This window comes from Pristiophorus japonicus, chromosome 18 (assembly GCF_044704955.1).
Source record: "Pristiophorus japonicus isolate sPriJap1 chromosome 18, sPriJap1.hap1, whole genome shotgun sequence".
Taxonomy (NCBI): domain Eukaryota; kingdom Metazoa; phylum Chordata; class Chondrichthyes; family Pristiophoridae; genus Pristiophorus; species Pristiophorus japonicus.
In genome coordinates, this window is record NC_091994.1 from 62699557 (window position 1) to 62712011 (window position 12455).

General features: G+C 51.8%; 1 protein-coding gene across 1 annotated transcript in view; it reads left to right on the plus strand.

Annotated features, from left to right (window-relative positions):
• The window catches only part of hspg2 (heparan sulfate proteoglycan 2), a 643156-nt gene that overhangs the window by 243951 nt on the left and 386750 nt on the right, over positions 1 to 12455 (plus strand). The window contains 5 exon segments of the mRNA XM_070860710.1: positions 757 to 903; positions 4904 to 5067; positions 7320 to 7499; positions 10933 to 11129; positions 12194 to 12341. Coding sequence (XP_070716811.1) covers positions 757 to 903; positions 4904 to 5067; positions 7320 to 7499; positions 10933 to 11129; positions 12194 to 12341 — 836 coding nt within the window.

The following is a 12455-nucleotide window of genomic DNA, read 5'->3' on the forward strand; positions in this document are numbered from 1 at the left end:
GTCCCCATGCCCCCCACACCCTGTCCCCATGCCCCCCACACCCTGTCCCCATGCCCCCCACACCCTGTCCCCATGCCCCCCACACCCTGTCCCCATGCCCCCCACACCCTGTCCCCATGCCCCCCACACCCTGTCCCCATGCCCCCCACACCCTGTCCCCATGCCCCCCACACCCTGTCCCCATGCCCCCCACACCCTGTCCCCATGCCCCCCACACCCTGTCCCCATGCCCCCCACACCCTGTCCCCATGCCCCCCACACCCTGTCCCCATGCCCCCCACACCCTGTCCCCATGCCCCCCACACCCTGTCCCCATGCCCCCCACACCCTGTCCCCATGCCCCCCACACCCTGTCCCCATGCCCCCCACACCCTGTCCCCATGCCCCCCACACCCTGTCCCCATGCCCCCCACACACTGCCCCCATGCCCCCACACCCTGCCCCCATGCCCCCCACACCCTGCCCCCATGCCCCCCACACCCTGTCCCCATGCCCCCCACACCCTGCCCCCATGCCCCCCACACCCTGTCCCCATGCCCCCCACACCCTGTCCCCATGCCCCCCACACCCTGTCCCCATGCCCCCCACACCCTGTCCAGGGATGGGCAAGTGGTTTCTGAATGTCTGGTCACTGCGATCCTGGGGCATTTGCTGATAGTCTGAGAAAAACACGAAGGAAGTGAGTTGAGGGTTTAGTTTTATGTTATTTCCCTGTCGGTAGTTGCCATCGGTCTAACGCACTGTTTTGCTTTTCAGGGATTTGCCCTGAGGGCCAGTTCAATGTGGAGGGCAGTCTGCGATGTGTGCCTTGTTTCTGCTTTGGTCTGACCAAAATCTGTGAATCCACCAGCCGTTACAAAAACCAGATTCATCTGCGTTTCACAAAGGAAGATAACTTTATGGGTAAATGATTATAAGCTGTGCCTGGTTCTTTGCAAGCATCCTTTTGAAACTATATCTTTCTTTGCATTTTGCAGACCTTTATTGAGAGATTTAATCAGCTGGTCTCTCTGTCCCAGTGTAAGCTGCATTTCCCCAAAGGGCCGGCAGAGAGTGAGAATACACCGAGCCTGACTGGGTGCCTAGCAACTGTGTAGTACCATGTGGGTACTGCAACATGTCCAATTGCCCACAGCACGAGTCACTCTGGGGCAGTGATTGCCCACGGCACGAGTCACTCTGGGGCAGTGATTGCCCAGAGATTGCCCACAGCATGAGTCACTCTGGGGCAGTGATTGCCCAGAGATTGCCCACAGCACGAGTCACTCTGGGGCAGTGATTGCCCAGAGATTGCCCACAGCATGAGTCACTCTGGGGCAGTGATTGCCCAGTGATTGCCCACAGCACGAATCACTCTGGGGCAGTGATTGCCCAGAGATTGCCCACTGCACGATTCACTCTGGGGCAGTGATTGCCCACAGCACGAATCACTCTGGGGCAGTGATTGCCCAGTGATTGCCCACAGCACGAATCACTCTGGGGCAGTGATTGCCCAGTGATTGCCCACAGCACGATTCACTCTGGGGCAGTGATTGCCCAGTGATTGCCCACTGCACGAGTCACTCTGGGGCAGTGATTGCCCACAGCACGAGTCACTCTGGGGCAGTGATTGCCCACAGCACGAGTCACTCTGGGGCAGTGATTGCCCACAGCACGAGTCACTCTGGGGCAGTGATTGCCCACAGCACGAGTCACTCTGGGGCAGTGATTGCCCATAGCACGAGTCACTCTGGGGCAGTGATTGCCCACGGCACGAGTCACTCTGGGGCAGTGATTGCCCACGGCATGAGTCACTCTGGGGCAGTGATTGCCCAGAGATTGCCCACAGCATGAGTCACTCTGGGGCAGTGATTGCCCACAGCACGAATCACTCTGGGGCAGTGATGGCCCACAGCACGAGTCACTCTGGGGCAGTGATTGCCCACAGCATGAGTCACTCTGGGGCAGAGAGTGCCCAGAGATTGCCCACAGCACGAATCACTCTGGGGCAGTGATTGCCCACAGCACGAGTCACTCTGGGGCAGTGATTGCCCACAGCACGAGTCACTCTGGGGCAGTGATTGCCCACAGCACGAGTCACTCTGGGGCAGTGATTGCCCACAGCACGAGTCACTCTGGGGCAGTGATTGCCCACAGCACGAGTCACTCTGGGGCAGTGATTGCCCACAGCACGAGTCACTCTGGGGCAGTGATTGCCCACAGCACGAGTCACTCTGGGGCAGTGATTGCCCACAGCACGAGTCACTCTGGGGCAGTGATTGCCCACAGCACGAGTCACTCTGGGGCAGTGATTGCCCACAGCACGAGTCACTCTGGGGCAGTGATTGCCCACAGCACGAGTCACTCTGGGGCAGTGATTGCCCACAGCACGAGTCACTCTGGGGCAGTGATTGCCCACAGCACGAGTCACTCTGGGGCAGTGATTGCCCACAGCACGAGTCACTCTGGGGCAGTGATTGCCCACAGCACGAGTCACTCTGGGGCAGTGATTGCCCACAGCACGAGTCACTCTGGGGCAGTGATTGCCCACAGCACGAGTCACTCTGGGGCAGTGATTGCCCACAGCACGAGTCACTCTGGGGCAGTGATTGCCCACAGCACGAGTCACTCTGGGGCAGTGATTGCCCACAGCACGAGTCACTCTGGGGCAGTGATTGCCCACAGCACGAGTCACTCTGGGGCAGTGATTGCCCACTGCCAGGGTTTGCAGCTTCTGCTGCTTTGCCTTCAGAAGTAGAGCAGACGTCACTCTTGCACACTGCGGAATAACTTCATTAAACAACGAATCCCGAATACCCTGTGTGAATAGCTTGCTGATATTACTTCCCCTGGGAGGTTTGTGTTTTATCCTTTGCTGGAATTCGGTAGAATTACGTCGATCTGCGGATTATTTAGGAAGCAGCAATGTCAGAACTGGATTGCTGCCCTTGCGGCGGAATGCTTTTGCCGCACTGAGACCATCGTCAGGAGTGAGAGTAATTGGAAAATCCTGGCAGAGTGGCGACTGCTTGGAGATATCCCAGGAGTCTGATTCGCTTCCTAAATAATTACAAGATGGCTTGTGTTGATTGCTGATGAACAGCTGACAATGTGACGTACTGTTTGAGAGGCTAACTGTGGCTCCTTCACTGAGATTAACAACACCCATCCTCATGCCTTAAACTCCCTCCACACACTGATCGCATGACAAAGTGTTGGCCTGCATATAGCAGGCAAACGGCCATTGATTAATAAAAATCCTTGCCATACAAGCTCGTGAACTAAACATCAGCTAAGTGACACACGAGTCGGCGAATACTTTGAAAGTCCTGTTCATTCTCCTCGAAAATCTATTACAGCTGCTAGCTGGAGTGAGTGCAGGAATTGCTCTCGATGTCAATATAAATCCACTTGAAATGTCGCCTGTTCTGGTGCAGAACTTGTGTCTTGCCCACAAGGGGCAGCTGGTAAGCTACAGAAGATGTCTGTCACTGGGCAGGCTGGCTGCCTGGCTGACCATGGTCCTCCTCAGTTACAGTTACAGTTCTGGATCTGGCTTGGAGGGACAACCAATCCAACGCTGGAAGGAAGTTGGCCCAACATACAGATTCGGTTTTCCATGATTACTGATGCAACCTGAGGCATTGGCTTTCTCCTCGCTGGGGAACGGTGGCAGTATGGTCATGTCACTGGACCAGTAATCCAGACCCTGGACCAATGATCTGGAGACACGAGTTCAAATCCCACCACGGCAGCTGGGGAATTTAAATACCATTAATTAAATAAATCTGAAATAAGAACATAAGAACTAAGAGCAGGAGTAGGCCATACGGCCCCTTGAGCCTGCTCCGCCATTTAATACCATCATAGACTCAGCTCCACTTCCCCACCCGCTCCCCATAATCCCTTATTCCCTTATCGGCTAAGAAACTGTCTATTTCTGTCTTAAATTTATTCAATGTCCCAGCTTCCTCAGCTCTCTGAGGCAGCGAATTCCACAGATCCACAACCCTCTGAGAGAAGAAATTCCTCCTCATCTCAGTTTTAAATGGGCAGCCCCTTATAATGTCATGCCCTCCAGTTCCAGTCTCCCCCATCAGTGGAAACATCCTCTCTGCATCCACCTTGTCAAGCCCCCTCATAATCTTACACATTTCGTTAAGATCACCTCTCATTCTTCTGAATTCCAATGAGTAGAGGCCCAACCTACTCAACCTTTCCTCATAAGTCAACCCCCACATCTCTGGAAGCAACTGAGTGAACCTTCTCTGAACTGCCTCCAAAGCAAGTATATCCTTTCGTAAATATGGAAACCAAAACTGCACGCAGTATTCCAGGTGTGGCCTCACCAATACCCTGTACAACTGTAGCAAGACTTCCCTGCTTTTATACTCCATCCCCTTTGCAATAAAGGCCAAGATTCCATTGGCCTTCCTAATCACTTGCTAGTGTCAGTAATGGTGACCAGGAAACTTCCAGATTGTTGTAAAAACCCATCTGGTTCACCAATGTCCTGTAGGGAAGGAAATCTGCTGCCCTTACCCGGTCTGGCCTATATGTGACACCAGACCCACAGCAATGTGGTTGACTCTTAACTGCCTCCTGAAATGGCCCAGCGAGACACTCTGTTGTACCAAACTGTTGCCAAGTTCGGCTTTGTGGGAGCACACCAGGTTTACACGGGCTCACTGCCACCTCCTCCAGGGCCACTGGAGATGGGCCAGCAACGCCATATCCCGTGAACAATTAAATTATTTCTCATTTGCCTGCCCTCTCCTCAAAGCGCACTGAACTCCAGACTGTTGGCACCATTATCGTCAGGGAATCCTCGCGTCCAGCTCTGCCATGCTCAGTCGCCGCTGAGGATACCGTTGACCCAAGCTTTCGAGTTTACACTCTGGTACAATTGTGTTTTCTCTCCTAGGTGTGGATGTGAAGGCCCCGGCCCAGCCTGTGACTCCGCCCCTCTCCGCCTCGCAGATTATTATCGACCCCGACTCCAGAGAGTTTCAGCTGGTGGATCTCTCCAGACGGTTCCTCAACCTGGAGTCCTTCTGGACTCTTCCAAGACAATTTTTGGGAAATAAGGTGCAGTTGACGTTTTCCAATATTGAACTGTTGTCAATCGTGTGAATTTTACTGTCCCGTTTACCTCACCTTTATCCTCACAGACTGAAACTGGTCAGAACTGTTTGCAGGCTTTTCATTGAGTGACGATTTATCAAATGCAAACTTCATGCTGTTACAGCTTGCTATAAACTGCAGCTATCGATCCTGTAGCAATACACAGTGGCTTTACTTGGCTGATACTGTAAATGATCTGTTTATATAATCTTTCTGTACATCTTTACAGACATATTAGTGCAATGTCATCAAACGGGTGGGGGAAGCCACACTTGGTGTACTGTCCCTTTAAGCACCTTGTGATCTGCAGGAGCCACCTTGTCTGGTCGACCAGGTCTTGCACTCGAGACTGTGACCCCCTCCCCCCGCCCCCCCCCCCACCCCCCCCACCCCCCCCCCCCCCCGGCACAGCGACCAGCTCTCACATTGGAGACTGTGATCTCCCCCTCCCACCCCACACGCCTGCCCCTCCCCTCCCCCACCCCCCGGCATGGTGACCAAGTCTTGCACTCGAGATTGTGATCTCCCATCCCCCACTACCCCAACCCCTCCCTTCCCCCCCCCCACCCTTCCCCTTAATCTCCCCCACCCTTCTCTTTCTCCCCCCCCCCCCCACAGCGACTAGCTCTCGCACTGGGGACTGTGATCTCCCCTCCCCCTCCTGCCTCGCACGTGCATGAGATGTGATGGTTACTCGTGGCATTTATCTTCTTCAAAGAAAGCAAGCAAAAGAATGCTAATCATAGCAGGAGTGAGGACACCTGGGAGAACGGCGGGCCTGTCTAATTTCAGTCGGTTCATTATCCATGGTGTGTGTGTGTTGGGATGGGCTTGCCTCAGGTAAACGATGAAGACAGCATTAAAGGGAGAGAGATAATATTGGTAACGGGTAAGTGAGAGCAGAGAATACAGGAATGCCTGTAGCCCAGCCTTCACAATGTTACCATTTTTTTGGCACAGGGCAAATCTCACAAGTCCTAATCCAGAGACTCGAGCACAAACATCCAGGCTGACACTCCAGTGCAGTGCTGAGCGAATGCTGTGCTGTCTGAGCTGCTGTCTTTCGGTTGAGATCTTAAACCGAGGTCCCGTCTGCGCTCTCGGGTCAATGTAAACGATCCCACGGCACTATATACGAAGAAGAGCAGGGGAGTTATTCCCGGTGTCCTGGCCAATATTTATACCTCAATCAACATCACAAAAAAAACATTATCTGCTCATTATCACATTGCTGTTTGTGGGAGCTTGCTTGTGCACAAAGTGGCTGCCGTGTTTCCGAGGACATAAGACCATAAGAATGAGGAGCAGGAGTAGGCCATGTCGAGGAGTAGGCCTCGAGCCTGCTCCGCCATTCAATACAATCATGGCTGATTCCCACCTTACAGCAGTGACAGCACTCCAAAAGTACTTCATTGGCTGTAAATAACAGCCCGAGAAGAAAGGGCATTTGGCAAAGCAGCCAGTCATGAATCTGATTGAGTAACCCAGCCCAGCAAGTCCAGCAGGAAGCGGTTATTTGGCCGTTCCACTGGTGCTGTGGCCATTCTAGGGGCCAACAACAAAGCGATTTCTCAGCACTATGCAGGGTTTTATTATCTTGATTTGACAATTAAAGCTTTCCATTGATTTGGTGATCCAAAGCCCAACATTGGGTCGTGAAGTTCCCTACCTCTAGCTTTCTCCAGTAATTGGGCATAACGCGGGAGTTAATTGGACGAGGAAGAACATTTAATTATCTAGCGTACATATGATTGCTGGGTTGCACTTGGTATTTCCCTCGTGCACTAAGCAAGTCCTTTTCTCCCATGACCCAGGTATGACCTTACACACACAATATCTGACGCCCGTCCAGCTCCCCACGCCAAGAAAACCCTTTCAATTTCTGCAGCACATTATTTATGTAGAAATATACAACTTGTGTTTTAATCAGTAAATGCAACTGTTATTTGGGATGCAAATATGATGATGTGTAATGTGAGCAAAAAATGTTTTGACTGAATGGGATTTACCTGAGCACAGTGGCGAAGAATTTAACATTTAATTGTGAAGTTGACTATGTGTATAATTTGTCATCCACTGAAGTTGAGTTGACCCTTGCTGGTCAGATATTTTAGTTGCCAGGGTAGAGCATGCTCGGTTGTGCAACTTACACATGTTTAAAGTTGAGGATGCCAAAATAGCACCAGTTTAGAAAATGTGGCATTTGCTTTTTGCAGATCGATTCGTATGGCGGGTTCCTGCGTTACAAAGTTCGCTACAGCGTGGCGCGGGGCCAAGCTGAGCCCGAGGACAAGTCTGATGTGATTATAATTGGAAATGGCAAAAAGCTGATCTACAAAGTGAGGAAACCTACCCAACCCAACATCATTAATCAGAAGGAAATCCTCTTCACTGAGGTAAGACGAGAGTTTTCAATTCCAGACTTCCTTGCTCGAGACTCTCACCCTGCTCAATCTTGGAGCGTTCGGCATTCCAGTGTCCTGACGCTCCTGTCTTGCTTCGGGAGACCTGGGCGCAGCCGGCAGCGGGCCTGGCTCCTGGGCCCCTGGGTGCAGCTGGTGGTGGGCCCTGGGCGCAGCTGGTGGTGGGCCTGGCCCCTGGGCGCAGCTGGTGGTGGGCCTGGCCCCTGGGTGCAGCTGGTGGTGGGCCTGGCCCCTGGGCGCAGCTGGTGGTGGGCTTGGCCCCTGGGCGCAGCTGGTGGTGGGCTTGGCCCCTGGGCGCAGCTGGTGGTGGGCTTGGCCCCTGGGCGCAGCTGGTGGTGGGCCTGGCCCCTGGGCGCAGCTGGTGGTGGGCCTGGCCCCTGGGCGCAGCTGGTGGTGGGCTTGGCCCCTGGGCGCAGCTGGTGGTGGGCCTGGCCCCTGGGCGCAGCTGGTGGTGGGCTTGGCCCCTGGGTGCAGCTGGTGGTGGGCCTGGCCCCTGGGTGCAGCTGGTGGTGGGCCTGGCCCCTGGGCGCAGCTGGTGATGGGCCTGGGTGCAGCTGGTGGTGGGCCCTGGGCCCTGGCCCCTGGGTGCAGCTGGTGGTGGGCTTGGCCCCTGGGCGCAGCTGGTGATGGGCCTGGGTGCAGCTGGTGGTGGGCTTGGCCCCTGGGTGCAGCTGGTGGTGGGCTTGGCCCCTGGGTGCAGCTGGTGGTGGGCTTGGCCCCTGGGCGCAGCTGGTGGTGGGCTTGGCCCCTGGGCGCAGCTGGTGGTGGGCCTGGCCCCTGGGCGCAGCTGGTGGTGGGCTTGGCCCCTGGGCGCAGCTGGTGGTAGGCCTGGCCCCTGGGCGCAGCTGGTGGTGGGCCTGGCCCCTGGGTGCAGCTGGTGGTGGGCTTGGCCCCTGGGCGCAGCCGGTGGGAGGCCTGGGCCCTGGATCAGAGGCTCGGGGCGGGCTGTGCAACACTGAAAAGAAGGTCTGAGAAGGCAGGTGACCTTTTAGTCGCAAGTCCTTCAGGCCAGGTGGTCTTTTGAGACCAGTGTTGCAACCAGAACTGCCCCGAGGCTTGTCGGCCACCTTCTGATCCTGCTCCTGTTTCCTGAAGCAAGGCTTTTTGAGGATGGACCTGCACTAGGGTGTGACAAGCCATTCCAGTGACCCAGCTCGCTAACGTTGGGTGCCCTGAGGCCTGTCCGGCACCCGGGGAGGGCATGGGCTGCAAAACCAGCCCCAGTAATTAAACGTTATGGATTAGAACCATCGGAGTTTTGTTGGATGTCAGCTCTTTCTCATTTTTATGGAAACAGTCATGGTCCCTTGTTGATTTTGTTAAAGGGGAGGGTTATTCAGTCAGAAAGCAACTGAACCACAGCTATATTGTGTTGGCAGTATCGGTGTCTAGCTCGACCTGTAATGTGGCTGAATGCACTGCTAACCCTACAGCTGGTATTCCAGCTGATGCCAACACTCCAGTGTGTGGCACTGGGCGAGCTGGGCCTTGCTGCCAATCTCTCCCACAGTAAGTCTCTGAGCAATATAATGGGCCAAGCACATTGGAAGTGGCGCACACTGTTTAAACAATGCATTACATATGGTGATAGTAAAGAGCACTGGACAACTTAGTATGTGTATGTGCTGATGTATCCTGACTCTCAACCCAAACTGCTCCCTTTCCTCATGTACCTGCCCTTAACTGGGATTTTCCAGTGGGTTTATCTGACGTGAGCGTTATCGGTTTGTTGAGCCGCTTTCACAATGGATGCCTTTGATTAATAGTGACCACATGATCAGTGCCACCAAGATTTGTTTGAGGCTTTGGTTTGCTTAAACGTGGGCCTGGCAAATTGGACTCTGAAGTGCTTGTTCTCGTTGTGCTTTCCCTGGCTCTGCTCTCTCTTTCTGTCTTGAGTACTATTTTGATTCCAACAAATTCAAGCTTTGAAATCTTGTTTTCCACAAAAGTATAACATTTTGGATTAGTCACAACCTTTGATTCCCAATCATTCAGGGCATCTGTGCACAACACGCAACTAAACTAATTCAACAACAAGGGGCTATCTAAAGTAGAGAGTTCCTCATGACCCTCGCCTCTTTATATTGCAAACTTTAATACATACTTTAAGCGGTGCGTTTTGATGGGAACATGTCTGTGAAGGAGTTGAAAGATGTCGTTGTGCTCCAAGACAACTCGAGAACTGACTGTTGGCACCTCGTGTCGGTCGGACCCGGGGAGAAAGCTACAGATAACACAAAGCCATCTTGGCTCCATACATGTAACACATTCTGTTTTATTTAGAACCACTTAACAAAGATAGAAATAATGATTTCTGTGGCTGTTCCATGTTTTTAACCCCGGTTTGCAACACCATGTAATGTTTTGGGTAAATAGCCTGCATCATATAATCTGTCTTGTTGCCATTCTTTTGAGGGATATGAATGGGTTAACTCCGGCAGACTGGTATCTCTGGAGCATTCATATACTTCAGTTATTGATCATCAGGGGCCAGGCTTGTAAATACGTTCTCAATAGCTGACCAATGTTTTACTTATTAATTTGACTAATTAGGAAAGTTCCCATCATATAGCAACACCAACCCCTTTAATCGATAACTGGAAATTGGATATAATTTTATTTTCCACTGCCGTCAAGTCAGAGACAAACTACCACAGGATGTGAGTCAAACCAAGCCCTAAAGCCCAGCGTTACTAGCACGCACCGCAGTGAGCGGGTGTAAAGGGGAAACAGCCCTTCGATGACTCGATTCTTACTGCTGGTTATTGATTTATTCACTGGCTGCTGCTCCTTACCCAATGAATTGAGGGAATCCGCTATCTTTCTGATGCTGCTGGTGATAACCTCAGTGTCCAGTCCTGGTGTATCTCTCTCTCTGCCGTGTCGACCAGCCCTGCCATGTCTGAAGCACAAAGACGCCCCCCCGACCCCGCCCTACCTGTAATCGCTGCTCTGATTGGCTTCTCATCGCCCGTCCCAAACGCCACATAAACCAAACAACCAGATTGGCCAGATCTAACCCAGATGTGTGTGTGGCAAAGATTATTGGTTAAGAGGGCGGCAGATTGAGACGACGGATGAAACCAGAGTTTCTATTAGTTAAACGAGAGGGAGGGCTCAGAGCAAAAGGGAATCTGATTGACAAGAGGTCACAACTGGATTTCAATTGGTTTCATTGAAGCAACAACGAGAAATGTGATTGGTTTAACTTGATGGTTTAACTTGAGTTGGTGCTATTTTAGTGAACCGAAACCTTGTCGCGGACCCCGGTTGAGAACCTTTGTCCGAGAAGCTCTGCATTTTTTTAAAGCTGTAAATGGAAATTCAACATCTGTCGTCCAACGTTTGAAGCAGATCCTGTAACTCTTCTAAATTTCTTGATCTGTTTTGTGTGTTTTTGCAGGATAAGTGGCAGTACGAGTCTGGCGGCCCTGTGACTCGCGAAGACTTTCTGATGACGTTGGTTAATCTGGACAGCATTATGATCCAAACAAAGTACGACAACAGGATGACCAGTGTGGGCCTTAGTGACATCGTCATGGATACCAGCAGTGTGGAATTTACAAATCGCGGAAAGCCACAGCTTGTTGAGCAATGCAGGTACCGAGCAAGTTTCCTTGCCGTTCAGTGTCATTACATTGGCTTCTGAGAGTCCATTATGGCCACAATTTCCTTACGCTGAAATATACATCTGTTTCTCTGCTGATTTTACCTGTGACAACTTGCAACGGAATTTCCAGAAAATAAAAAAACTGGCTGGAAAACACCAGAAATAATAACTTTGGCTCCCACTACTCCTAAAAAGTTGGCTGTAAAGTTGTTTGTCCAGAATTGGTATAAATGCAGGAAACGCGAGTTCTCTGATCTTTTGCATGGGGGTGGAGCTATGTTAATGAGCTAAGTGGGCTATTGCCGGATGTAACTTGGCACAAACGATTAAGGAAATTTGCGTGTAGTGTTGTGGCGTAAAACTGGTGCAACTCAATTACCCGCAAATTTCCTCTGAGAACAACGGAGTACATAACATAAGAACATAAGAATTAGGAACAGGAGTAGACCATCTAGCCCCTCGAGCCTGCTCCGCCATTCAACAAGATCATGGCTGATCTGGCCGTGGACTCAGCACCACTTACCCGCCCGCACCCCATAACCCTTAATTCCCTTATTGGTTAAAAATCTATCTATCTGTGACTTGAATACATTCAATGAGCTAGCCTCAACTGCTTCCTTGGGCAGAGAATGCCACAGATTCACAACCCTCTAGGAGAAGAAATTCCTTCTCAACTCGGTTTTAAATTGGCTCCCCCGTATTTTGAGGCTGTGCCCCCTAGTTCTAGTCTCCCCGACCAGTGGAAACAACCTCTCTGCCTCTATCTTGTCTATCCCTTTCATTATTTTAAATGTTTCTATAAGATCACCCCTCATCCTTCTGAACTCCAGCGAGTAAAGACCCAGTCTACTCAATCTATCATCATAAAGTAACCCCCTCATCTCCGGAGTAACTCCGCTCTTGCACAGTAATCATGCCAAAATATTCTCGGAAGTTCCCGACTGACAATAATTATCATGCTGCCATGCGTTTGCACAGAGAACTGCCCAGCATGCTTTTGTGGGCCAGTGGAGCAAATAAGTACACGGGGCAAAATTTCTCTCTTTGTTTTCAGGTGCCCCCAAAATTACAAAGGTCTGTCCTGTGAGATCTGTGCCCCTGGATTTAACCGTGTGGCAACTGGACCGTACTTGGGCGTGTGCGATGGCTGCAGCTGCAATGGTCACTCCAGCACCTGTGACAAAGTTGAAGGGATTTGTCTGGTAAGAACTTAAAACTATCGTGGCTAATCCTGGTGCAAACAGTCATTCAATGAATATCATGTAATTCGGAACAAGGGACTGGCAGGGCAGGAAAGGGCATTCAGATTCTTCAGT